The sequence below is a fragment of the Solanum lycopersicum genome, chromosome 6, assembly GCF_036512215.1.
Source record: "Solanum lycopersicum chromosome 6, SLM_r2.1".
Lineage (NCBI taxonomy): Eukaryota > Viridiplantae > Streptophyta > Magnoliopsida > Solanales > Solanaceae > Solanum > Solanum lycopersicum.
The window spans coordinates 1,358,548-1,385,718 of record NC_090805.1 but is presented as its reverse complement, the minus strand read 5'-3'; the positions used below and the strand labels follow the sequence as shown (position 1 = coordinate 1,385,718).

Genomic DNA, 27,171 nt, shown 5'->3' with positions numbered 1-27,171 from the left:
TGACATTACTTTATTCCAATAGAAAAAAGTATATGAAAAAATATAATCGAAATTTACGAATAGTCATGTGAAATCGTGTGCAAATAATATTATTTTAAAATTTCTTATTTCCTACGGCGTTCGCATTATGTTTTTAAGTGATTATTTTAATTAAAAAGTGAAAAAAATTAACAATTTATTATATAAAATAATAAATAATAGTATGGACTGTTTTCACTGATCAATGTGAAGAGATAATTTTAAGATTGATTTCAGCTTTTATCTAACCATATAAAAGTAAAAAAAAAAAAAATCCCAAATCCATCATCTCAAAATGGGGTTTTTTTCCCAAAAAATTTTATCATCATTTTTATTATTTTCCTTGCTATGTTTCATCCAATTTTCTTCCATTTCTTGTGAGAAAAAAGTTTCATTAGCTTTGTATTATGAAAGCCTTTGTCCTGGTTGTTCAAATTTTATTGTTAATTATTTACCTAAGATTTTCAGAAATGGGATAATTGATTTTGTTGATCTTAAACTTGTTCCATGGGGAAATACTAAAATTCTACCCAATAACACCTTCAAATGCCAGGTAATCCATCAATCTCTTTTGTACATAAAAATCACTATTTCATACTGAAAAAATGCTTCAGTAGATATTTTGATTGAATCAGCTTGAAAATAATAAACAATAGTGTTCTCATACGAAAAGTTGAGAAGTTTTCCAATGTTTCAATGAGAATTTCTTTTCCACCTTGTGTTTTCCTAGTGAGCTGGTTCGGTAGAGATTTTTTTTCTTTGGACCATATTTCGATTGTTAATATATTGATTGTTTGTTGAACCCTGTGAATTGAGTGAAAGTAGGATACGAGGTAAAAATAGTTTTAGAAAACGTTTCAATAAAGATTGAACTGATTCCATGAATCTAAGAAATCATGTTTTATAACATAAATTTTGTATTAATTCGCGGTTAAAAAAAACCTCTGTTTCGATTAGTGTATCGATAGTTAGGTGAAAAGTCAGATGATGCAAATGTGGGTTGACTTTATAAGGGGTAGCTAGCACACTTATCCGGTACCTGTTGGTGGTGGGAGGTGTTAGGTATCTCGTGAAATTAGTTGAGTTGCGCGTAAAGAAGAAGGGAAGGGACTTATGTTCAGGTCGATTAGAAGGTGCAGAAATAGCTAGAACTGAATGCGGAAAGTATGGAAAAACATCTCGTAATGTATTTAACCAGAAAATAGATTATGCTCCTGCGGAAGTATCTACTCGTTACGGAATCTCAGGTGTCAAAGTGTGGATTTAATATAGTCAAAAAAAGGGGGGGCGTGCTATATCCGAAACGTATGAAACATGACCGAGTTACGAGAGCTATAACGTGGGTCTATGCCCCTTTTACCCCCTATCACCGGAACTACTTAAGCTGGTTGTCCCAACTCAAAGCAAAAATCAGATTTGGAATCGGAGGTATTTCACGGGATGTCTGTAGACGCAAAGTAGTGTGTTTCTTCTTTTTCTTTGTTTAGTGGAGATCTACTCCTATGCTAAGTGTCTTTGTTGTGTAAGCTTCCTTATTCCCATGTAACGGCTATTAATGAATAAAAAGTGCTGGTCTGCTTTGTTAAATATTCCTTATGTATACGTAATTAATAATCCCAGAGGGAATCCGGTGAACCTCAAAAACTACTTAGTTAGAGATTGTTTGCTATTGTTTATGCCTCAGCAGAGAAGTAAAGTTCTGCTCTCCTCTCTTTCTCTTACGTATCTAGTTCTATAGCTTCACCCTTACTTTTACGATGTAAGGGCAGAACGTAATAGAAAAGCAAGGTGTGGCGGTAAGTCAAAACGGTCCCGGAAGAAGCTTCTTTTGATGTACTCTTTGTTGTAATGATTGCAGCATGGTCCAGCTGAATGTTTTCTGGACACTGTAGAGGCTTGTGCTCTTGATGTCTGGCCAAATTTGGTAAGTTATCGGTATTCACTTTCACTTAGTTCAGTTATTGAAAATTGATTTTGCGACTATATCTATAAAGTCTGGTTACATTTTTATTGGATATATTTGATGCAGAATGAACACTTCCCTTTTATTCACTGTGTGGAAAGTTTGATCTACCATAAGAATTATACACAATGGGAAACGTGTTTCGAAAAACTGAATTTGAGGAAAAAACTCGTTACTGATTGTGTTGGCAGTGACAGAGGCAAAGAGGTTAGTTCTGTTGATTTGATTTACATCTAATCCCGTTCTGTTTGAAGAAAAAACTCGTTTTCTTGTACTTCTGTTTCTATTTTTCCCTTGAGCCTAGGGTCTGTCGAGAACAACCTCTCTAACTCTGAAGATACTAGGAGTATGTTGATGTTGTTGCTGTTGATTTCACATCGTAGTGTATCCCTCATTTCTTGCTGTAAAGAACTACGATTGAAACAGAACTTTGATTGAATGTTTTTTTAGCAGTAGTATATCTTATGCTGTGTGAATTAAACGTCGCTTAAATCTTATGTGCAGCTTGAACTACGCCACGCAGCTGAGACACCTCCGCATAAATTTGTGCCATGGGTTGTTGTTGATGGACAACCGCTTTACACTGTTAGTTTCTAATTCTTCCTGTATATTCCTTGCAATTTGCAATATTATATACCTGCTAGAGTCCCTGTCGGAAACAACCTCTCTAACTTCCAAAGTAGATATAACGTCTACGTTTCCAGACTCCCCTTGTGGGATATATTGTGGTTGCTTTGATATTGCCTTTTGCTTTCAACAGTTCTTCATAAGTCTTTTCTATATCTATCTGCTTCCGGAAGTCTTGTTTTGTACGATTTGTGACTAATGTAAATGGCCTCCGTGTGTCGGGAGAGGGAGGGGAACCGAAAGTTTCCTAGAAGTACATGGCCTCTGAGCACGACTTGGTCTGCTAATCGCGTTAAACCATCCAAATGCTATGTTGCTCTATGGTCAATCTTAAAAAATGGCACCATGTGTCTGTTGGATCCTTCAAAAGTAGCATTGTGACGTTGGACGTTCTGTGTGCTACTAGCAATTGAGTGTTTGAACAACATAGACCAAAGGAGGACCGTTAGCCCTCAAAAGTACTATCCTTCTAACGCGATGACTATGTATTTTCGTCATTGCAGGACTACAGGGAATTCATAAGCTACATTTGCAAAGCTTACAAAGGAACCGCGCCTATCCCCGGTTGTAGCTCATCTGATTCTATAAGTTTCACTTCCAAGTTATCAACTATCAGTTCAACAATTACATCATTTGTTGCACAGAGAGTTAAGCTTGCTGCATCTGCATAATCCACAGGTTATGTCAACATATAATAGAGCTACTTGATGCTGGTTATGTTTTATGAAATGATGAACTGCATTTGTAAAATATTTATCATAGTTTGAATGATAATGAAGCTGTTCAGTTCTCTAATAAGATTGTTTGTGATTAATTAACGATGAATTTAGCATAAAATACAATAAAATCTAAGTAACAGATATGGAATCGTACTAAAACACCTAAAACTTGTTTGTGTGGTATATTATATATGATTTTATATCATAGATATGTGCAGTAGCGGACCCATAATTGTCGTTAAGGAGTGTCAATGTTGTAATAAAAAATATAATTATGAGGCTAGTAGGACTAGAACAGGCAATTTGACTTCTATATACAATGTAATTTTAATGAAGGAGTGTATCGCTTAACACCCCTTTGGTAAGGGTTGGTCCGCCCCGAGGACGATAATAATTTATTACTTTATCCCTACATATATTAAATATTAATGTTAGTACTTTTCTGGTTACTACCTTTGTCATTTAGCCTTCAATTCACGTTACTATCCTAAATCTCGTATTTGTGTTGCACTTGTGTAGTTCTTTTCATGTTAGATATTATTGTTTCTATTTTATGAATATTTTGTAAAGTCATTGTCGTATCACCGAAATTATTGGAGATGTCATATATTTATTTTTAAAGTATTTTTATTAATTAAATCGAAATCGAACTGTTAAGTATCAAACTCGATAAATTGAAAATCGATAAAAAAAATATCTTATTAATTTAGCATATTTGAAAATCAAAAATCAATAAACCAAATCAAGTTAAGAAAGCAAATTAATCCTAAACCAACTCAAATTAGGAAAATAAAAATTAGTCCTACAATTCAAATTAGGTAATTAAATTAATCCTAGACTAACTCAAATTAGGACAGTAAAAACAGTATAGCTCTACAATTCAATTCAGGAAACTAAATTAAACTAATTTTAACAATTACAATTATTATTAGATATGGGATATATTTTGTTGCTAAAATTACCATGCGACTAATATTAAAAAATATCCTATATTATTATTATTGAATATTAATGGGTGTTTAGGAATTTTTTTATTGTTTTTAATAGTTTAAAGAATGTCGGTGTGCAAATATTTTGAGTATTTTTAATTGTTCAAGTTTGAAATAGAAAATAATATTGGGAGCTTTTCTGTAAGTTAGGGTTGTGCAAAAAGAGAATCAATAAATAAATAAACTGAAAAAATGTTATTAAACTATTAGTTTAACGGATAATTACGGTTCTATAATAATAGTCAGATTTTTTGTTTAATTTTTTCTTTTTTAATAATAAATATTATTGAGTAAATCGATAGCCCATTAAAACAGACGATTTAACAAGTGAAAAGAGATTATTTTAATAATATTTTTTCTCTCTGTTAACATTTAAACGTTTGTTTCGTATTTTATTATGAATTTAATATATGTGTATCCTTTAAACGTAATCCCTTATGAATGTTACTACTATATGTTATCGGATAAAGTAATGAAAGCAATTTATATATATCTAAAGATACACTCTATTTAGCACATACAAAAAACTAACTTACCGTTGCCTTATTATGTTCCAAGTAAGCAATTTTGCTGTCGGATTTAGAATTTATATTTAATCGTTATACATTTAAAATTCTTTGCATTTGGTAGATGATAAATTTTTAAATACTTTTTCATCTTTGATTAGAGGTTTCATGTATGAGTTTCTCTGAATACGAAGTCTTTATTAGGATACAATTTATCTTCAGAGGGAAACTTTTCATGATTTCAAATTTAGTCAAGCTTTAATGTTGATATCGAACACCATATGAAGTTTTTGTTAGAAAACAATTTATCTTTAGAGTGGAACTTTTCATGATTTCAAACTTAGTCGAGATTCAATGCAGATATCGAACACCGAATAAGATATCAAAAAAAAAATCTCGTGTTGATGTTTTTTAAAATACAAAGGGGCGTGAGCGGCAGGATTCGAACCTGCGCGGGCAGAGCCCACATGATTTCTAGTCATGCCCGATAACCACTCCGGCACGCTCACTGGATGAGCTTCTAAAGCTTCACCAAGTTTTATTTTAATTATTATTTTGGCTAATTAGTAAGTTAAACAAAAATTAGAAATAAGCAGAATAGTAAAAGTACAGGAGAAATTACGCTCAAATATTTATCTCAATTGTTATAAAGATATTTTCAAACTATAAATGTTATATAATAAAAATACATGATTACATGTTATTATTGGATTTAGAGATTATCGACTGATGTTGAATTGTTCATGTTACAGTGTTAAATTTTGAGACCCTTACTTAGTGTTGAGTTATTGCAAAGAGAAAAAAATTAACAAAAAAGAATAATAGTACGAAAACAAACATAAAATATATTTAGCTTTTCAAATAAAATAGCTTAATCTCCCACTTGATTTTTTTTAAAAAAAATAACCGCGTCAGGTAGGGGTCGAACCTACGACCTTCTGCTTAGGAAACAGACGCTCTATCCACTGAGCTACAGACGCCAGATGTTATTTATAGTCAACTTACAGTTCATATTCAAAATTTTATCATATTTACGTGAAAAGAAAACTGCAATTTATAATATTTTAGGTATAGTTTTGAGTATTTAAAATTTTATTTTAAAATATCAAATAAATATACTCTAATTTAATCTTAAAAATTAGTTAAATTGACTTTCGAAAGTATAACATGACAATTGAAGAAAATAAAAGATAAACTATAAGTTAAAAAAATAAAGTTTTCAAACAATATGTTAAAGAAGAACAATCAATTTATTAGTAGTAAAATTCAAAAAAGCTGAGTGATGACCGCGAAAAAACTTTTAGGAAATATGCGAACTCAATCAACTCGTATTTTTTTATAAAACATTATTCATAAAATATATTTAAAAAATAATAAAATCTTAATATAATATAAATGTGTCTCTAAAATTTCTGAAATAGATCGAGGGCTGCTCACATATTTATCCTTTATAATATGATGGAAAAATGACAGCTGACCTACAGTTTATTTTGAAAGCTTTAATATATCCTCTTGGTTTCAATTTACTTTTTCCACAAGAGAATGTTTATTAGGAATTTAACTTTTATTAACTATGATTTAAAATTCTAAATTTAATAATGAATTTTTGATATAATTACTTAATAATAATAATAAAAAGTATACTGAAAGAAAATAACTTTTTCGAATTTATTAAAATGGATAATACAGAAACTATTCTTTATCTCATTTTATACGCTTGTTTTTTTTTAAAAAAATTGTCTAATATATTAATATTTTATTATAATTAAATTCTAATTAAATTTAAATAAATATTCTTAATGAAATAATTTATGAATCTACGAAATGAGACAGTGAAATTTATATACTACTTTATTTTATTTATATAATATAAAATTCACTGCTTCAACTTTGTTGAATGGCCATTATGTTATTACTTTTGGCCCAAGTTTTGAAAAGTGTCTTGGCAATTGGCACACGGCACTATGCAGGCAATGACGTTGATATTATGCAAATTATCGGCCCATTATCATAGTATATTCTAAATAGGAATGTTTTTTCTTAATTAAGAAAAATGATATAAAATAATAAATTATTAACTTAAACTAAACGTCATAAAATTATAATTTGATTTAATTATAATTTATAGCAAATAATTGTCATTTGCTTCTCTCACTTTATACAAACACAAATATATAAAATGCATTTGTATTTGTATAAAGCAAGAATAAACTATATGTACGAATACAAATATAATTACATATATTTTTGTCATACACACTTATAATTATACGGACATAGATCATCCCTACACAATTCTTTTTTGTCTTTCTCTCTTTCTTGTTTTATACAAACACAAATGAGAGAGAGAGATTTAAAATACAAAACGTTTTTATTTCAATTCCAGCTATTTATACAAATGAGAGACTGTCACAAATATGATGCTCCATATCAGACATAAAGTTTGTTATGGAGCCAATTGTGCAAACTATAACTACAACATACAAATATGATTTTTATTTTTCAAGATTGCGAAGAGTACAATTTTGTTGATCTCTTGATTTTACTTACCTATAATTTATCCACGAGTTAAGGACCGTTCGTAGTGTATTTCTCAAACATAAAATGATTTCAACTTGATCAATATAATTTGATGACCGTTAGTGACGTATTTCTTAAATGAAAAAATTTCATGTAATAACAAACTATTAACTCAAGTTAAATATTATAGCTATAGTGTCTTTTAATATAATTTGCAACAAACATTTCATGGTTTTTGTCATCCCATTTGTATATCAAAATATACAAATAGACCAAAATATACAAATACATGACCTATTTGTATATCAAAATATACAAATATAGAACCCATTTGTATACCGAAATATACAAATGCAAGACCCATTTGTATATGAAAATATACAAATGCAAGACCCATTTGTACACCAACATATATACAAATGCTGGACCTATTTATATATCAAAATATACAATTGCAGAACTCATTTGTATATCAAATTATATAAATAGACCCAAATAAATATTTTTTATGTCTATATATACCGAATATACATGTTAACAACCAGAACAAACATAAATTGCTATGAGACGCAATTATACTGAACTATAACTATAATATACAAATATATATTTTATGTTTACTTTAACCTAAAAATTAGGCATAAAATATAATTTAAGATTGAATAATGTCCAAAAATTCTAATTCTAATTTAAATTAAACACATCTTATAAAATTTAACAAAATATTAATATTTACAATTATATAACAAACTTATCATTTCTACTTATAAAATAAAAATTAAACTAGATCACCTGAATTTAAGACCAACAAAGTATAGTGTACAAAAAGATTAATATTAATTATTTTTAGATTTGATAAACTTGTATAAGCGGTGATGCCTTAAATCATCACCATTTTAGTAGTTTCTAGAACCAGTTAAACACAACACACAAAATAATAATAAAAAAAAACAGTCAACCTTTTCTCTTTCTCCATTACAGAGAGAGATGCACGTAATCGAAACGCTACCCATTTTTTTTCTGTAAACCCCTCAAAATCTCTAAACCGAGAAAAAAAAATTAAATCCATAAATACCCCTTCACCTCTTCACTATTGAAACTTCTTCTTCACTCTACACATGAAAATTCTTCTCCATTACTTCTCCATCTTTCCGATCAATCATTTTCACTCATATCTTCTCGTTCAATCGGTAATTTTCTCTATCTCCGCTTTAAATTTTGCTAAATCACGATCTAAGAAGATATTGAATTTTGCTATGGCGATTCACTGATATGTTGAATTTCGCTGTTGGCGATGTTGAATTTATGGCGATTTACTGAGATGTTGAATTTTGTTATTACGATTTTTTGAGATTTAGTCGTTGTTGTTGTCATATTAGTCCTACTTTTTTTGTTTTTGGTTATTTGCTAGTGCGAGCTGATGTATGTGTTTGGAATTAGTTGCAAACTGCGCTGTTTTATATCTCACGATCCATTGAGATGTTGAGAGTATTTACTGAGATTTAGTTTTTTGTTTTGCTTTTTTGAGAGCTGCTATGTATTTGGAATTAGTTGCAAACTATGATACTCTGAGATTTAGCGTCGTTGTGTACTACGTATTAATCTTACATTTTTTTTTTGGATTGTGCGAGCTGCCTTGGTTGATATATGTAGTTGCAAACTACTTTATGTTATCACGATCCACTCAGATTAAGTCGTTCCATATGATCATACTTTTTTTTTTTGCTTGTGGAATTAGTTGCAATCTGTGATATTTTTTTCTCTCAGGATCCACATCGTTGTCCTGTGTAATCATATCTTAGTTGCGAACTTGATGTTTTATCAGTCAGGATCCATTGGATTTGTGTGAGAAAAAACTTAAATAAGTCATGCCTTTGTGTGTTCAGTGTAAACGACTTTGCTTGATATATGGTGTTTGGAGTTTGGAATCAATTGCAACTGATAGTTTTATATATATTTGTTGTTGTCACGATCAACTGAGTTGTAAGAATATGCTTTTGTCTTTCAGTGCAAGCTTCTTTGCTTGATAGATTGTATTTGGAATAAATTACAAATGACATAAAGTAATTGGTAGTTTTAGGCATTATATTGTTATGATATATGGAGTTATTGTACTTTGAGTTTTTGCATTTCTTCTTTGCTTGATATACTGTACTTGGAATAGATTACAGGTGACACAAAGTAAATGCTAGTGTTAGGTATTTATGATGTTATGATATATTGGATTATTTTGCTTTTTTATGTTTCTTCTTTGCTTGATATACTGTATTTGGAATAAGTTACAAACTACACGAATTTATATACTACTGGTATAGTATAGTTATCCTGCATTAGATATATGCATTTCGTGTCTTTTGATTTTGCATTTTTGAATTGCTTTCTGATTTTGGCTGTTCCAATGGGTGTTCGACGAGCGTTTAGCAGTTTGTTGCACTATATGCTTCCTAGAAAGAGACCGGCAGAAGGCGTGGTAGTTGAAGGTAACAGTAGCAGTTGTGATCCAGAAAGTTCTCTTAAAAAGCATAAAATTAGTTGCGTGATTTCTTCCGGTACCGAAGAGAATACCAGTGGTTGCAGTAGTAACAAGGTCGTAAGTAATAATACAAACGGTAACACTAGCAGCGGTAGTGTTGGTGAACGGTCAGTGACTGAAATGGCTTTTGATGATGGAAATCCACATGATATTGATGAGGATCTCCACAGCAGACAGCTCGCCGTGTATGGCCGTGAAACTATGCGGCGGCTCTTTGCTTCTAACGTTCTTGTCTCAGGAATCCAAGGGCTTGGTGCTGAAATAGGTATTTGTTACTAACTCTTAAAAAGTGTAATGCAATATAAAGTTTTACAAAAGTTATGTGTACTTGCACTTGTTAACCGGTGTTGCAATAGCACAACTGTAGATTATATAAGATTGAATACTGGACCTTTTCTGTTGGGTCTTGTCGATCAGGCTATTTTTGGTATTTTAGTGTTTCTTTGCATTTGTGTGATATATGTATTTCCATGTGATTGCAGCAAAGAATCTTATACTTGCTGGTGTAAAGTCTGTGACTCTGCATGATGAAGGAGAAGTGCAGTTGTGGGATTTGTCTAGCAATTTTATTTTCTCAGAGAGTGATGTTGGCATGAACAGAGCGCTTGCTTCTGTTCAAAAGCTACAAGAACTCAACAATGCTGTGGTTGTCTCAAGTTTTACGACAAAATTGACCAAAGAAAAGCTTTCTGATTTCCAGGTAAGCTTTCATCTTTGTGTTTAGCTTTTTCAAGGAACAAGTTTGGTTGTTCAACGAAAACTATATGTTCTCACTGATGCATGGTAACTCCTAAGAGATGTGATAGACCTTTGGACGTTCTTTGGTGCAAATTAATAATATTGTCTTTGATTGATCAACCCAAAGTTTAAAAGAAGTCCGAGATATGTATGGCGTTTCCGTGCAAAAGGTGGATCCTACTTGTCAAAAAAAAAAAAGGGTGTCTGCTGTCGTATATATTTAAGATGCTAGAAGATAAAAAGGTAGAAGTAAGTGTTGATACTCCCTTTATTATGATCACCCTGTCAACTACTAATCCATATTCTCATTAACCATATTTCTATTTCCGCTTGTCCCCAATGAATGGCCCTACTATCTTTGAACAATCTACTCCCTCCGTTTCAAAGTATGTGGTGTTTTAAAATAAGTGGTGTTTCACATAACCAAGAAGTCATTATGATGTTCTTCCAATTCTACCTTTATATAAATAATAGAAGTCTTACATAACCAAGGAACTATTAGAGAGCTATGTCTTTTTCAAGGTAGTTAATACTGGTAAGTTGGTAAAAGTACATCTTACTTTTAGGAATGTGTAGTTCTCTTAAAGGGATGTGCCCTAGCTAAAAACACAACTTATTTAGGAACGAAGGGAATAACTAAAAACTATTGGTACTGGCACATATGTATTTTTTTAACTTGACATGTATTATGCATCTTGTAAGAACGACTGTCACAGATACTTATTAGATAATATGAATACCATATTCGTTGTTCAAACGTTCGTCTTGGTCCCCTCATGAAAGTCATCCATCCAAGTGAAGTTGGTTGGGATGGGAGGTATGTTTATCTAGTGAGTTATCAGGTCAAATTGTCCGACTAGACTATTATTCGCCTCTTGACATTGTATTGTGGTGGATCTCTCTTTGAATTAATAGAAATAGTTGTCTGAATTATGTTCATCATTTCTCTTGGTGAGATGCCTCGAATTTTATGGATGTTGGTTATTGATCAAAACAAGGCTGAACTTTTTTGAGAGGTGGAAATGATACATGATTGATGTCTGTAGACCCAATGTTTCGAATACAATATGGGAACAATTCAGGAGAGTATTTTATCCTTATGCTGGCCTGAGATGAACATTTATTGAAGAAACATGGTCAGGGAGGATTCATATTAGCTGACGGTACTTGTTTGGGGTTGAAACTATTAGTTTGTAATTGTAATTGTGGAAGTGGATATGCTCACATCTTTGGATGTTGTGTTGATTTGCATACGTTCGTGTTGATCTGTACTTGAACTGTTAGTATGATTTTTGGCTGGTGCTGCCTGACTATCCAAATAGACTCGTGGATTTTGAGGTAGTATTTCTGTATAAGGAGATATGACTTATTCGGTAGAAACAAGTTGCTTCAACCAGAGAAATCTATATCTGTTGAGACTTTTGGGAATGTAGTTTTTTTTGAGAAGGTAACATTGTGTATATTCATTGAAACCAGTGCTTGGTTTGCACTAAACCATATTTACAGCTTGTCAAAAGTAAGAAAACTAAATCTGAATCCTAACAGGAACCTAGGATATCTATAATGGATTCAGTGTCCTCTAAATACATTTGCTTGCACCAGAAACAAAAAAGCCTGATACAATTTAGTTTGATCTTTTGGAGATCACTATTCTTGCTCTCAAAACATCTAGCATTTCTTTCTTTCCAAACAGTCCACCAAATAAGGCTGGGACAATCTTCCATCTATTTCTATCTGCAGCTCCCACCCCTACTTCTCCCCAACTGTATAAAAGATGCGTGATTCTGTTATTCATAGCCCAAGCAAAACCCCTGAGACTAATGAAAATCCTCCATAGCTGGGATGTTATTCTGCACTGGAGAAATAGATGATTGACTGTCTCAACCTCTTCCCCACATAAATAGCATCTAGAACACATGGAGAACTTCATTTTCTTGAGATTTTCATGTGTCAAAATTGCTTCTCTTGCAGAAGCCAAGTGAAACATGACACCTTGAAAGTGATTTTAGGTTTCCAAATCTGCTTCCAAGGCCAAAGAGAAGGTTGTTGCATCTTGATTTAGCAACTTATATGCAGAGTTTACCTTGAATGTGCCTTTGTTATTTCTGCTCCACCATAATCTATCATGTTCATCCCTTGTTCCTGTAAAAACTTCCAACCTACCAATAAAATCAGTCACGGTCTCGATTTCCCATTCATTGAAATTCCTTCTAAACTGGAAATTCCATCCATGCTGTGTCCAAACCTCAGCTACACTCGCTTGTTTATTCACTGCCAAGTCATGCATCTGTGGAAAGATACTCTTCAAGCTAAAGTTCCCCAACCATTTATCCTCCCAAAATGAAGTCTTGATGCCATTTCCTACTCTGATGCTCTTTGATCTTCAAGAGAGGCCACAAGATTCTGATGGACTTCCATAGGCTTACCCCATATGGTGTAAGGACCCCCTTTGTCATCCACTTGTTCTCTTCTCCTTATTTTGCTTGAATTACTTTCCCCCAGTATGGTTGAGGCTCTTGAGAATACCTCCATAGCCACTTTAGTCTAAGGGTTTTGTGCTCTACTTTTTCAAATTCCTTACTCCAAGACCCCCATATTTCTTCCCCCAGAGAGCCTTGTTCCACTTATCTAAATGTTTGACAGTGGAATCATTTTCCTCTGTCCCTTTCCATAAGAAATCCCTCCTAATTTTGTCCAAGTCTTTGTATCACCCCGTTAGGAATAGGGAAGATGGACATCATGTAAGTAGGTAAGGCATCCAAAACTGAATTAATGAGATTGACTCTGCCTCCCAAGGAGATATATTGAGATTTCCATCTGGTAAGCTTTTTCTCACACTTTCCAGTCACTGGGTTCCAGATGTTCAAAGCCTTTGATTTGGCTCCTAAAAGCATGCCAGATAAATGGTAGGCAAAGAACCTACTTCCGCTCCCAAAATCCATGACAGTTTATCCATATTAGAAACATTATTAATGGGATACAACTGACTCTTTCTCCAGTTGATATGCAAACCTGAGACTCCTTCAAACAACGCCAAAATTGATCTTAAAACCAAAAGTTGTCCCTCATTAGCATCACAAAATATTAAGGTGTCATCTGCATACTGTAGATGAGTGGCTTCCATGTTGCCATTTGATATTGAGGTTTGAGTTGTGGCTACCTCAAAACCCCTGATGCATTCGTTCTCTCCAGCCACATTTATCATGTTATTTAGGCCTTCCATAACAATGATAAAAAGGAAAGGAGATAGGGGATCTCGCTGCCTCAGACCCCTTTGAGCAGGGAAAAAACCTTCTGGTGCACCATTTATAAGGACTGAGAATCTGACAGTAGAGAGGCAATACTTGATCCACCTCCTTCCAAAACCCATACATGCAAACATCTTCAACAAAAACTTCCAGTTCACATGGTCATATGCCTTTTCTATGTCCAGTTTGCACAAAATTCCTGCCTTTCCTTGGGTAATTCTTGAATGTACTACTTCGTTTGCAATTAGAATGGCATCCATTATTTGTCGATTTTTGATGAATGCCATCTGTTGAGCATCCACTAGCTTGTCAACCACTTTCTTCAGCCTTTCAGTCAGCACTTTGGATAACAACTTATATACACTTCTGATGAGGCTGATGGGCCTAAAATCTCTCAGTTCCTTGGCACCATTCTTCTTTAGATCAAAGCAATGTAGGTGGCATTAAAGCTCTTCTCGAAGATATTGTGAGAATGGAAATTCTTAAAAGGTATCCATGATATCCTTCTTCACTACATCCCAACACTTGATAAAAAACTGTGTAACCATCTGGACCAGGAGCTTTGTCCATGGCACACATCTTCAGACATGCTAGTACTTCTTGCTCCTCAAACTCCCTTTGTAGCAGTTCGTTTTCAGCTTCAGTGACCATTGCACAGTTGATTAGGTTGCTGGAAGGTCTTCTATATGATGTTTTTGAGTAAAGCTTCTGATAAAAACCAATAATCTCCCCTTTAATTCTCTCTGGATCCTTCACTGTTTCATCTTGAATTATCAGTTGATCAATGTTGTTGCATCTTTTGTGTGCATTGGCCACTTTGTGGAAATACTTTTGGGAATGTAGTGCACACTTACTGCCTTAACTCTTAAACATGCTAAATTCTTGCAATTTGTTCTTGTTGAGGAATATCAATTTGCTAAGGTTTATAAGCATTTGGACTTTTGGGAATGTAGTGTGCATTTTATTCACTACTTTAATCATGCCAAATTCTTGCAATTTTTCCTGTTGAAGAATATCAATTTGCTATGTGTTTAATCTCCTGTTGCAAACTCATTTGAACTTTGGACTGCTAAAAAATTCCAATCTGGCCGTCTGGCTAGATAGTTTCCTGCCAAACACTGAACGATATGTTGTTTTAATGCAGGCTGTGGTATTTACTAACACCAGCTTAGAGGACGCACTAGAATTCAATGACTACTGCCACAACCATCAACCCCCTATTGCATTTATCAGAACTGAAGTGAGGGGTCTATTTGGTTATGTCTTCTGTGATTTTGGCCCTGAGTTTACAGTTTTTGATGTAGATGGTGAAGAACCTCATACGGGTATTATTGCATCAATTAGTAATGATAACCCTGCCCTAATTTCGTGTGTGGATGATGAAAGGCTTGAGTTTCAGGATGGGGACCTAGTTGTCTTTTCAGAAGTACAGGGCATGACAGAACTTAATGATGGCAAGCCAAGAAAAATTAGCAGTGCAAGACCTTATTCCTTTACCCTCGATGAAGACACAACGAACTTTGGTCCCTATGTAAGAGGTGGTATTGTTACTCAGGTGAAGCCACCCAAAATTTTGAACTTCAAGACACTGAGGGAATCTATCATGGATCCTGGCGATTTCCTTCTTAGTGATTTTTCAAAGTTTGACCGCCCACCTCTGCTACATTTGGCATTCCAAGCATTAGACAAGTTCAGATCAGATTTGGCACGGTTTCCTCTTGCTGGTTCAGAAGATGATGCTCAGACGCTGATATCTATTGCGACCAATTTAAATGAAAGTAATGGGAATGTCAAACTGGACGATATAAACCCAAAACTTCTACAGAAGTTCTCTTATGGTGCACGTGCCGAACTTAATCCCATGGCTGCTATGTTTGGTGGTATTGTCGGGCAGGAGGTTGTGAAGGCTTGCTCTGGGAAGTTTCATCCACTTTATCAGGTTACAAATGCTGTTACTGTCTTCTGTCGGTTTCTTTTCTATTTGGTTCTTTTTTGAGAGGTCCTTCCCCATCCCCCCCCCCCAATTCCCCACACGAAAGATGGGGGTGGGGTGGAGGAGGCATTACATTGAACAATTAATTTGGTTGCTTTATTATTTTTTTTTTGATTTATGCATGAGGGTTTAAAGGAGACTGACTTTCTTTAGTTGTTGTTTTTTTGTTATATTTGTTTACAGTTCTTTTACTTTGACTCCCTGGAATCACTTCCAACTGAACCACTTGATCCTAGTGATTTGAAGCCATTAAATACTCGGTATGATGCCCAAATCTCAGTCTTTGGGAAGAAATTCCAGAAGAAACTAGAAGATGCCAAGGTGTTTATGGTGGGATCTGGTGCCCTGGGTTGTGAGTTCCTGAAGAACTTGGCTTTAATGGGAGTTGCATGCACCGAGCAAGGGAAATTAACAGTGACTGATGATGATGTCATTGAGAAGAGTAATCTCAGTAGACAATTTCTCTTCCGTGATTGGAACATCGGCCAGGCAAAATCTACTGTTGCTGCTGCTGCTGCAACATCAATAAATCCCCAGCTCCGGGTTGAAGCTTTGCAGAACCGTGTGGGTCCTGAAACTGAAAATGTGTTTGATGACACTTTCTGGGAGAATCTTAGTGTGGTTATTAACGCACTTGACAATGTCAATGCAAGACTTTATGTCGATCAGAGATGCTTGTACTTTCAGAAGCCACTGCTTGAATCAGGGACCCTTGGAGCCAAATGTAACACTCAGATGGTGATTCCCCATCTGACTGAGAATTATGGTGCATCAAGAGATCCTCCAGAGAAACAAGCACCAATGTGCACTTTGCATTCCTTCCCACATAATATAGATCATTGTTTGACATGGGCACGATCCGAATTTGAGGGTTTGCTTGAGAAAACACCAGCCGAAGTGAATGCTTATCTTTCTAATCCAAACGAATATACATCTGCACAAACAAATGCTGGGGATGCTCAAGCCAGAGACAATTTGGAGCGTATTCTCGAATGTCTAGATCGAGAAAGCTGTGAAACTTTTGAAGATTGCATTGCATGGGCACGTCTCAAGTAAGTACACTACCATTTTGATTTGTCCTTCTGCATATAATATCGTAGCGTGTTGTCTTTATTTCTGCTGTTTCTGATCTTTGTTCTTTTCCAGGTTTGAAGAATATTTTGCAAACCGAGTAAAACAATTGATTTTCACATTCCCGGAGGATGCAGTGACCAGCTCTGGAGCCCCTTTTTGGTCAGCCCCCAAGCGCTTCCCTCGCCCCTTGCAGTTCTCTTCTACCGACCCAAGTCATCTCCATTTTATCATGGCTGCATCCATATTGCGTGCTGAAACATTTGGTATACCTATTCCTGATTGGGTTAAGCACCCACAGAAATTGAGTGAAGCAGTGCACAAGGTTATGGTCCCATGTTTTCAACCTAGAAAAGATGCGAAAATTGTGACTGATGAGAAGGCAACCAGTCTCTCTTCATCAGCTTCTATAGATGATGCTGCGGTTATCGATGAACTTATATCAAAGCTGGAGTGCGGTAGGAAGAATTTGCCACCAGGCTTCAGGATGAAACCTATTCAATTTGAGAAGGTCGCATTTTTGTGATGTCCCCTCTCCCTTAAACTCTTAATTAAAAATTTGCATGATGCTTAGATGAATTGTCTCGGTTGCTGATGTTTCATCTGATTGCAGGACGATGACACTAATTTCCATATGGATCTTATAGCTGCACTTGCCAACATGAGAGCAAGGAACTACTGTATCCCCGAAGTTGACAAACTGAAAGCTAAGTTTATCGCGGGAAGGATCATCCCAGCAATCGCAACTACTACTGCGATGGCTACAGGTTTGGTTTGCCTTGAGCTGTATAAGGTTCTAGATGGCAGTCACAAACTGGAGGACTACCGGAACACGTTTGCCAACCTTGCTCTACCTCTTTTTTCCATAGCTGAGCCAGTACCACCCAAGATCATCAAACATAATGACCTGAGCTGGACTGTTTGGGATAGGTGGGTCATCAAGGACAATCCTACACTGAGAGAACTAATCCAATGGCTTGCAGACAAAGGACTGAATGCATACAGCATTTCATGTGGAAGCTGCCTGCTCTTTAACAGCATGTTCCCCCGGCACAAAGAACGGATGGACCAGAAAGTAGTAGATTTGGCGAGGGACGTGGCAAAGATGGAGATACCACCATACCGCCGTCACTTGGATGTTGTTGTTGCCTGTGATGACGACAACGACGAAGACGTTGATATTCCTCTGGTGTCTGTATACTTCCGTTGAATTTTCTTGGTAATCAATTCCAGTATTGGTTTCGAAGTTCAGGATCATACATCATCTTGTATGCACTATCCTCCAGTCTCTATGTTCTAATAATATAAGATACACGGCAAGATTCTTTTCCGTAGCAACTTTGATTCTTACTATGCCCATTGATGGTGCCTCGCTATATTTTGAACCTGCTTTCGTTTTGTATGTATATTCTGCATTTTGTCAATTCAGTTACTTGTCAAGATTACGGGGTCATCACGAGAATGGCCTGAGAGGTGAGTGTTCTAAAATTTTTGTCCTTGTTTACCTCATGGATGAAAATATAAATCGTACCAACTTTTGATCTTGAATGTCTGTCCATGAAACGGTGGGGGTCAAATTTTTTGAAGACCATTCAATTTTTGAGGTTATTGGGTTTAAAGTATGTTCCATTAATCATCATCGGCCATGCATAGCTTCTATCTTGGTCAGTCGCTATCTTCTTTGATTCATGATATGATTTGAAAATATTTTTGAATGTGATATTATCATGATACAATAAAGTAGATAAGTAATTCTTTAACGATCAAATGGAGGGAAGAATAAATTTTCAATGTCGATAATGTTAAATGACTCAGTAATGGATCAAAAAGAAATGTGAAACCCTAGTTATACGGCCAATAATATAAAATTTGCATTTTCAACTTGAATTTTAGAGAGTGAGTAGATATAGCAGTTTTTGATTTTTTTATGAATAATTTAAGCTTGTTATAAATTAAATTGGAGAAAATATAAAGAGAAAGAAGAGCAAAAATGTGAGGAAGTCTATATATTCTTTAACGTTAACAAATATATTAAAATATGATCCATAAATATACATAAATCACGGTAAAACTTTTTAAATAAAAATTATATATTCAAACAAATATTATTTGGCTAAACGAGCACACCTAGTTTTGTTAGAAAATTAGCTCACGACTCCTTTGTTTTTGATCTTGTGAACTTTGGACTGAAATTGTCCATTTTTTAAAAAATAAGGGATGTTTTACATTTACTACTATACATAAGGGAAAAACGGCTACTTTTCCGTCCAAAATTATTTGTCATGTTATATTTATTAAAAAATAATATAATTAATTTTTAAAGATAAATTAGATCACATTAATTTAATATTTCAATTAAAAAAATTAGACATTCTAAAATTATATAAAAAGTACAATAAATTTTAATTTTTTACATATTACTATAATGAAAAAATATATCTTAAAATATTAGTTAAAAATTTTATAATTTAATTTTAAAAATAGAGAAGTATAAGAGAAGGACTATCTCAGTCTCTTTTTCTCAAATTTCACAAAGCCAACTTGTTCTTCAGACGAAAACATCTTCAGCTGCAATGGCGACTGTACGAATGATTGGTAAAATCTTACTGCCCTTCTATTTTCCGGGTCAATTTCTCGTAATCAGAAGTAAATTTTTGATGTTTTATCTAATTAAATTTTTGAATTCGAGCAGATATAGCCGTCAATTTCACTGGTAAGTAAGCAGCAAAATGCAATAACTATTTCCAAGATTCAATTTTTTTGTGTTCATTCTAAATTTTGAAGAAACCCCAACAATTCAGATAGCATGTTCAAAGGGATATACAATGGAAAACAGTATCATATGGGTGACATTCAAGCTGTGTTGAAAAGGGCGTGGAGTGCTGGAGTTGAAAGAATAATAGTAAAAACCCTTCACACTTACTTTTCTTTTGTTATTTAGTTGATTTGCTTGAATGGGTTTCGAGTGAGTCATAGAAGCAGCCACTAATGATTGCTTGCATTAGGGGACGTAGACTGTCTAGGTCACACCCTTCAGGGTGCAACCCTTTACCGGACCCTGCTAATGCGGGATGCTTAGTGTACCGAACTGCCCTTTTTGTTTGAATTTTGTTGCAGTGAAGACTATGATACAATGTGGAGCTTTTTGAAGGATCTTACAATGCTTTTTACCAAGTTTTGGTTTTCTTCTATCTTGTTGTAATATTCCACATTTTATATCAAATCTGACTTGCAATTCTGATGTGTTAAAAATCCAAAAGATTCACCCCTTGATGTGTGTACTAAAAGATGGACTACTCCATTGTAAAATCACGTTTCTTAAATAATTACGATACGATCGCGGGTTCGAGCTGTAGAACAGTTTTTTTGTTTGTTTGTAGAAAAGCAAGGTAAGGCTGCGTGGAATAGACCCTTGTGATTTGGGTGATAAAGAATTTGTTCAATTAGCTTATACTCGTACCAAAAAGATCTTGTTTTAATTAATTACCGGACTTGTTCTACAGCAAGAACGAGAACTACTACTCAATAGTTGGAATCAATCAAATACTTGAAGATTAGGTTCTCTAGCAAAAAGAGTTCTCTACATATCTTACTAGCGCACAGACCAAGATACATCTATTTCTTCCACTTGTAACTTAAAAAATACCCTTGGAATGACCCTTCCAACTGATAGAGTCCCTTTTGTAGTCGTCCTAAACAATGTTGCTTAGCATTTGAAATACCTAATCTTTCCATTTCCCAATCATATATATCCCTTCTCAAACTCGAAGTCCAGCCTGTGATATACAGAATTCTGCAGTTGTTCCATTGTGACATGTTGATAGATAATAAAAAACCAAGAAATGATCTTTTAGTGAGATATGTTAATCTGATTTTCCTTCCATTTACAAGAGTAAACCCCATATTTGTCTCGAACTTGTTCCAAAGCCCTCTAATTTGTTCCCATACCCCGATGCCATGAGGCATTATAGACTCTTTGGCGTGCCATGGATTGTCCAGAGAACTTTTCCAGTAAAATTCTCCTCCAAAGTGCATTACCCTCCATGTTAAATCTCCAATGCCACTTATGGCTTTCAGTATTACATTTTTAATTCCTAGATTCCCCTTCCTGTTATCTTTGGTGACTGTTTTCCAGCTTACAAGACAAATAGGTTTCGTTAGTTCATTAGCTTGCCTCAAAAAAAAATCTCTCGTTAATTTGTCCATGTGCTTCAACACTGAAGAAGGAGCTGAAAAAAGAGACATTGTATAGGTGGGTAGTGCACCAAGAACACTGCTAATTATATTGTGGTTGTACCACCCAAGGAGAGATATTGTCTCGTCCAATTTGCCCACCTCTTTTCCATCTTCTCAAGGACGTCATTTCAAATTTTCATCGATTTGTGTTTGTCTCCCAATGGTAAACCCAAATATTTTTTATGCTAAGTCTGCATGCTTCCAACAGATTGTTACCCTTTCGATATAGTTACCATCATGTGATTCTAGGCCTACCTTGTCCCTCTTCAATCATCATGGTTTCACGTCTATGGATCGCTCTGTATGGAGTTTGACATAGGACATGACTAAACTATCTCAAGTGACCTTCTGTCATTTTATCCTCTTATATGTGCTACTGATACCTTCTACATGATGTGATCATACTCCCATTAACATTTCTTAAACAAAAATCATTCAACTCCCATATTTTACATTTATGGTCTTACAGCCATTCTATGAACTTGCCTTTCACTTGTTCTACTGAAGATCATAATTTGGTTAGAATTTTCCTTCCAGGTAACTGGTGGCTCTCTTGAAGAATCAAAGGAAGCTCTTGCCATTGCTGAAACAGATGGTTGTCCATATGTCTTTATTTAGCTGATTTACTCTGACTATTTTTATTCTTTTGCAGCAAGTTGGCTTCTCAAATATATTGGCATGTCTGACCTTGAGAACTAACTCTTTTTTTGCAGCAAGACTTTTCTGTACTGTGGGAGTGCACCCGACAAGATGCAAAGTGGGTTTCACTCTTGTTGTTTTTTAATGACCTACAGAAAAAACCCTACCCATTCATATATGTTGGATGCTTTGTCATTTCTTCTTCCATTCTCAATCAGGAATTTGAAGACAGTGGGGATCCAGAAAAGCATTTGCAGGATCTTTTGACATTGGCTAAAGAGGGAAAAGAAAAAGGAAAAGTATGTTCAATTTTTCTGTATATAAGGTTATGGAATTATTGAACTACACCTTCTTGGTAAATTCCCTGTTCAAATTAGCAACTTTTGAGAAACTTTAATACTATACTTCTTAATGTGTGAACTACGAGCAGTTTAAGCTCCTGGGTTAACTGATCTTATGTTTCAATTGCTCCAAACTTTTTTGAAAAGGATTTGTTCCTATAATGACACTAGTATATCCAAAAGAATACTGAATCATTTGCACACTTTTTAAGATGTGATATTTTTAACAATTTAAGCTCATCCTTTAACTGCTTTGAGGTTTCATTGACTCCAAATCAAGGAAGAAAATTTTTTTCCCCTAAAAGAGCTTAGAAGATTTTAAGAATTTTACAAGCTCTAACATTTGGAGATCTACTTTTTGGGCTAACTTCCTACATTGTGCTAGGAAGACGGCAAACAAACATTGAACGCTGTAAGAAGCTTATAATGACAAAAGATTTGTTTATAAGATGCGCATTGTAATGCATTCTAATGATATAGCAAGTCACCCATTATGTGATTCGTTCCTTTTCTCTCGTGAATATACACTTCTGCATAAATCTTTTCTTTATTGGCTAGCAAGTTTTTTGGATCTATTTTAATTGTGACTATGTATTCTTGGTGCCTAAAAAATAACAGTAGCTTATCTTTATTTACTTGCTTTGCTAACGACAAAATTCATTTCAAACAAGGTGGTTGCGATTGGCGAATGTGGGTTGGACTATGATAGACTTCACTTTTGTCCATCTGACATTCAGAAGAAGTATGTATCTGCTTGAAATCACCCACCCCAATGAGTTCTTCCTTAATTTACAGCACTCTTGTTCTCTCACAACCCCCAAGCAAAAGCAAGTGGCGAAGCTGTGTTGCTCAATCCCCGCACGACTCCCCCCCCCCCCCCCCCAAAAAAAAAAAAAAAACCTGTGTTTGGTGACATTTTAGCTGAAGGAGTTACTTCTTCCTCAACTTGTAGCCTAGGTGTACCTTTTGGTGACTATTTTTTTGTAGTTTCGCCTTGTTTCCACTTTGCTGATGTGCTCTTGCTTTCTATTTTGAAATATAGGTACTTTGAAAAACAGTTTGAGTTGGCATATACAATGAAGCTGCCAATGTTTCTTCACATGCGAGCAGCTTCTCAGGATTTCTGTGACATTCTTCAACGAAATAAGGATCGGTAACATTTTGTACTTGTTGGAGATAAAGCAAAATGGCTCGGCTTTAATTTTCACCTTGTATTCCGCAGAAGAATTGCAGAAAGATCAAGTTAATTAATCTAAAATCTTGTAGTCCTTAGGTTTTCCATAAGCCAGCTTAAAGGGGGGAAGAATTAATAAAGTAATAAACCTCCAGTATCTCACGATTTCGCAACTGTATGTCTGACTCCCATATCTCACTGCTTTTGGGATGGAGCCGGACCCCCATTACTAGAAGGGTACCGCCTATGTGGGTTCAGGGAAAAGCGGATGTAGACAGCGTTACCTCCTCATGTCAAAATTTGTTATGGGGCCAACTTATGCCGAGATTTGCTAATGCTACAACACTGATGTAAAACTTCAAATGCTGTTTGACTGGATAATCTGTCTTATGGAATGGAGATAGTACCCTAGTCTTGTTTTGTTTGATTAAGTGATATTAAACAACATTATCATGGTTCAAGTTTATTTGATGCATTGTTGCAGCTTTATATAAATCAGTGCTATCAAAAGCTCTAAGGTCTGTTGGGGCTTTAAGTGTAAACCGCAATAAAGTGTGGGCTTTGATTATAAAAAGGCGCAAAGGGAGAACATATATTTGTGTGTGTGTGTGTGTTTAGTTCAAGACTAATAATTATAAGCATGAATGACAAATATATGAACAAAAAAATTGAAAAATATTTATGATGAAGTGAAATTCAATTGTTTAGTGTCACCTCTTCTTCAGAAGAGACAAGTATGCCTTATAACCATGATAATGACACTGAAGCGCACATTAAGCGACGTGAAGAACTCAATACGTTTTGGCCTTGCTTCAGGGCTTAAGCATGCCTTTGACAACACTGATATAAATGGCATTCTGATAAACCAGTTGCGTTGAACAGGTTTGTTGCTGGCATTGCACACTCTTTCACTGGAAGTGCTGAAGATTGTGATAAACTTCTTTCATTTAGTAATGTTTTTATAGGTGAAATCTCTGGTTCATTGTATTCTATCTTTTAATTTAGAAGCTGTCATGTTCATGTGTTTTCCATGAGATACTTAAATTGCTCGATACTGATTTACTTAAATCTGTTTATGTCACTCTGTTTGAACAACTTATCTTAGGAATAAATGGTTGCTCTCTCAAGACAGCTGAGAACCTTGAAGTTGTAAAGGGTATACCTGTTGAGCGAATGATGATTGAAACAGATTCACCATACTGTGATATTAAGAATACACATGCTGGGATAAGGTATGTGAAATCCTCATGGCCTTCAAAGAAAAAGGATAAGCATGATCAAGAATGCCTTGTCAAAGGTCGCAACGAGCCTTGCTTAGTTCGGTGAGTGTCATAGCACTCTTATTGCTAGTTATATGATTCTTTTTCCATTTCTAATAGACATCAATTCAAACAGTGTTCCTGGATTGAAGTTGATTGAACATGAAAGCTACAACTTGTCAACTTCCTTGTATTTCTAAATTAGATATTCTTTGTAGGATACCAGTGTCTGGATTAGTTTCCCTTCTTTTATCCCTTAAATACACTTTTAAATATTAAAGATCTACTTTCAATACTTATTTAATCAAAAAAAGTAATTTTAGAGTCGGGAAAGGATACAGACTTGGACAAACTCATTCCAAGTAGAACTGGAAAAGCAGAATATCTGAGATGTGGATGGAAGCAGGGAAGGGGTAGAAGAGCTATCCTTACAAAACATGCCCACTGAACTTCAAATTGGCAAGTGCCACAGTCCAAAAAGATAATAAACTAAAAAACAAAAAGCAAATTTAAAAAATATAGAAAAAGATAGAAAACTCAAAGAAAGTGTTAACTATTCAATCTGGGATACTTGACCTTTCATGAAATTTGTCTTTCTATTTATGATCTGTCATCACAAACGCCTCCAATATTGTCAGACGTATTTTGAACTTTCTACTATTACTAGTTATTAGAAGAAGTGGCTGTTTGCTTCAACAATGAGGTGTGGTTTGGGGTTGTAGGGTTTGATTTTGAACTTAGAGTTCAGTCTGATGCATTCTTTGGTAATTTTACTTTGTTCCCGATGCTTTTAGTTCTCTCTATATTGTTTCTGTTGTGGGATATTTTCCCATTACTTATGCCTTGGCAATATAGCAGTACTACTAGCTGCATATGATTCTCTGTATCTCGAGTTTGATCTTGATTTCTTGAAAAATATCGACTCCCTCTTCCCAGGCAAGTGCTTGAAGTTGTTGCAGGCACTAAAGGTATCGCTGACATAGACCAACTGAGCCAGACACTGTACCATAATACGTGCAGGTGATTACAATGTCTCCTCTTTTTCACATCTCTATACTTGTACGGCAAGAAAATAGACGGTTTCTTATACTAAAGACATGCTGAACAATTGGAAAATGAGGGTTAATTTTCATTTCCCAAGACAAAACTTGGATGCCTTTCAAGGTATTCCCGTTCTTCATACTTTTGGGGCCAAGAATGCTTTCTTATTGTAGGATGTGAAAATTTCTTCATACTTTTGGGGCCAAGAATGCTTTCTTATTGTAGGATGTGAAAATTTCGGTTCTTTTTAGCCAAAGGATTATCTCAGTAACACAAAATTTTGGGATTATCTCAGTAATCCAAATTTTTGGTTCTTTTTAGGCATCTCAGATATTATTGATTACTGGGGAAAGAGCCTGGCAGTTTTCTGCTTGCACTTCCATGTCTAAGCAATTTCTTTTACATAATGTTCTTGAGTCAAAAAAGTATTGGGATGAAGTGATTAGGCAGGATATGGCACAATTTAGCTATACGAGGACATGATCCTTTGATAGGAGGGTGTGGAGGTCGAGAATTAGGATAGAGCGTTAGTAAGGTAGTCGGACGTATTTCTTTTCCTTTCACTTGAGTAGTATTAGTCTTATTTCTTGTTATTTTTAGATTTCTATTACTGCATGTTCCTTTAGCCTTGGTTATCTAATCATCTTATTACTTCTCTTCTTTTTCAACCTCTCTACCTTCTCAAGGTAGGGGTAAAGTTCGAGTGCACTCTACTATCCCCTGACCCCACAAGTGGGATTCTATTATGTTGGGGTTGTTGTTGTTGTAATGTTCTCGAGTCACTCATGAAGATTTGAGCTCATTCACGTGAACGTTTTCAGGGTTTTCTTTCCTCATGATTTGGATTCGGCAGCAGAAGCCCTTCTTGCTAGTTGTAGGGAAGATCTATAAGGCTGCTGCACTCTGCTAGTCTTTCACAGTGTATGAGAAACAAAGAAAACACAACCTTTTAAGATGGGAATTATGTAAATTTTAATTTTCTAAGATAAAACGCATTCTGTTCGATGAAGAAAACACAGATTTAATGTTGAGCAAAAGTTACTGAATCCGGTTGAACTTTATGTCAGGACTTCTAGGTCCACTCTTGACAACAGCAACAATGCATTATTTTTCTTCTAGTTCTTGTTAGAAGTTTCATGTAATAACACTCTAATTTGCTATTTTGCAAAATTGTGTTAGCAAGAGATTGATTTTTCAGCATGTTTGTAAATGTGTGGCAATTGTTGCTATAAGTAGGTGTTTGAACATGAACTTGAAATTATGCTTTTGTAGGTGCTTTTATTACTCTTTTTGTTTCAAATTAAGTGGTATTTAAAGTTTTGAACACACCCCTATCATTTGAAATTATTTAAGGCGTCTCCAACACTATCATTTATTTTAATCTTTAAATATATAGTTGTTTATTTTTATTCTCTAAACAAAATTATTCTCTTTACTCAATATTATATTATTATTATTTTTTTCATTTTTATTTTCTTATGGAAAAATTATAAATAATGACAAACTAATAAATCAAATTAAATGTTATAACCACACTTTTTGTGCACTGTAGTACT

General features: G+C 34.7%; 3 protein-coding genes and 2 non-coding genes across 6 annotated transcripts; 3 read left to right on the top strand and 2 right to left on the bottom strand.

The window, feature by feature from the left end:
* Positions 1 to 169: 169 nt before the first annotated feature.
* LOC101246059 (gamma-interferon-responsive lysosomal thiol protein) lies at positions 170 to 3,406 on the top strand. Its single transcript, XM_004240370.5, has 5 exons — positions 170 to 571; positions 1,877 to 1,942; positions 2,048 to 2,188; positions 2,486 to 2,566; positions 3,112 to 3,406. Exons 1-5 carry the CDS (start codon positions 314 to 316, stop codon positions 3,277 to 3,279), a joined length of 714 nt encoding a protein of 237 aa, XP_004240418.1. The 5' UTR covers positions 170 to 313; the 3' UTR covers positions 3,280 to 3,406.
* A 1,843-nt stretch (positions 3,407 to 5,249) lies between these two features.
* TRNAS-AGA (transfer RNA serine (anticodon AGA)) lies at positions 5,250 to 5,331 on the bottom strand. The gene has a single exon. It is a non-coding gene; the product is annotated as a tRNA-Ser (tRNA).
* Positions 5,332 to 5,729: 398 nt separating this feature from the next.
* TRNAR-CCU (transfer RNA arginine (anticodon CCU)) lies at positions 5,730 to 5,802 on the bottom strand. Its single transcript has one exon. It is a non-coding gene; the product is annotated as a tRNA-Arg (tRNA).
* Positions 5,803 to 8,205: 2,403 nt separating this feature from the next.
* Positions 8,206 to 18,349, top strand: LOC101245462 (ubiquitin-activating enzyme E1 1). 2 transcript variants are annotated; one of them, XM_004240368.5, is made up of 7 exons: positions 8,206 to 8,532; positions 9,767 to 10,140; positions 10,358 to 10,575; positions 15,006 to 15,800; positions 16,038 to 16,906; positions 17,001 to 17,436; positions 17,539 to 18,349. In XM_004240368.5, exons 2-7 carry the CDS (start codon positions 9,780 to 9,782, stop codon positions 18,133 to 18,135), a joined length of 3,276 nt encoding a protein of 1,091 aa, XP_004240416.1. In that variant the 5' UTR covers positions 8,206 to 8,532; positions 9,767 to 9,779; the 3' UTR covers positions 18,136 to 18,349. The 2 variants fall into 2 exon arrangements, with proteins under 2 accessions (XP_004240416.1, XP_010321768.1); XM_010323466.4 differs by having other exon boundaries at positions 8,236 to 8,532; positions 9,764 to 10,140.
* A 1,055-nt stretch (positions 18,350 to 19,404) lies between these two features.
* Positions 19,405 to 26,815, top strand: LOC101245169 (uncharacterized). Its single transcript, XM_004240367.5, has 12 exons — positions 19,405 to 19,520; positions 19,618 to 19,638; positions 19,727 to 19,827; positions 21,699 to 21,756; positions 21,875 to 21,918; positions 22,019 to 22,099; positions 22,813 to 22,883; positions 23,184 to 23,294; positions 24,198 to 24,280; positions 24,421 to 24,637; positions 25,511 to 25,594; positions 26,437 to 26,815. The coding sequence occupies exons 1-12, from the start codon at positions 19,499 to 19,501 to the stop codon at positions 26,504 to 26,506; spliced, it is 963 nt and encodes a 320-aa protein (XP_004240415.1). The 5' UTR covers positions 19,405 to 19,498; the 3' UTR covers positions 26,507 to 26,815.
* The last annotated feature ends 356 nt before the right edge of the window (positions 26,816 to 27,171 follow it).

What these genes read in the sequence shown, in the direction of transcription:
- LOC101246059 (XM_004240370.5), top strand. Translation starts at nt 314, where the DNA reads ATGGGGTTTTTTTCCCAAAAAATTTTATCATCATTTTTATTATTTTCC. An exon ending in TTGATGTCTGGCCAAATTTG is followed by an intron (nt 1,943 to 2,047) that starts GTAAGTTATCGG and finishes TATTTGATGCAG; the next exon opens with AATGAACACTTCCCTTTTAT. An exon ending in ATGGACAACCGCTTTACACT is followed by an intron (nt 2,567 to 3,111) that starts GTTAGTTTCTAA and finishes TCGTCATTGCAG; the next exon opens with GACTACAGGGAATTCATAAG.
- LOC101245462 (XM_004240368.5), top strand. Translation starts at nt 9,780, where the DNA reads ATGCTTCCTAGAAAGAGACCGGCAGAAGGCGTGGTAGTTGAAGGTAAC. An exon ending in AAAAGCTTTCTGATTTCCAG is followed by an intron (nt 10,576 to 15,005) that starts GTAAGCTTTCAT and finishes GTTTTAATGCAG; the next exon opens with GCTGTGGTATTTACTAACAC. An exon ending in AACCTATTCAATTTGAGAAG is followed by an intron (nt 17,437 to 17,538) that starts GTCGCATTTTTG and finishes ATCTGATTGCAG; the next exon opens with GACGATGACACTAATTTCCA.
- LOC101245169 (XM_004240367.5), top strand. Translation starts at nt 19,499, where the DNA reads ATGGCGACTGTACGAATGATTG. An exon ending in TGCACCCGACAAGATGCAAA is followed by an intron (nt 21,919 to 22,018) that starts GTGGGTTTCACT and finishes ATTCTCAATCAG; the next exon opens with GAATTTGAAGACAGTGGGGA. An exon ending in CTTCAACGAAATAAGGATCG is followed by an intron (nt 23,295 to 24,197) that starts GTAACATTTTGT and finishes TGCGTTGAACAG; the next exon opens with GTTTGTTGCTGGCATTGCAC.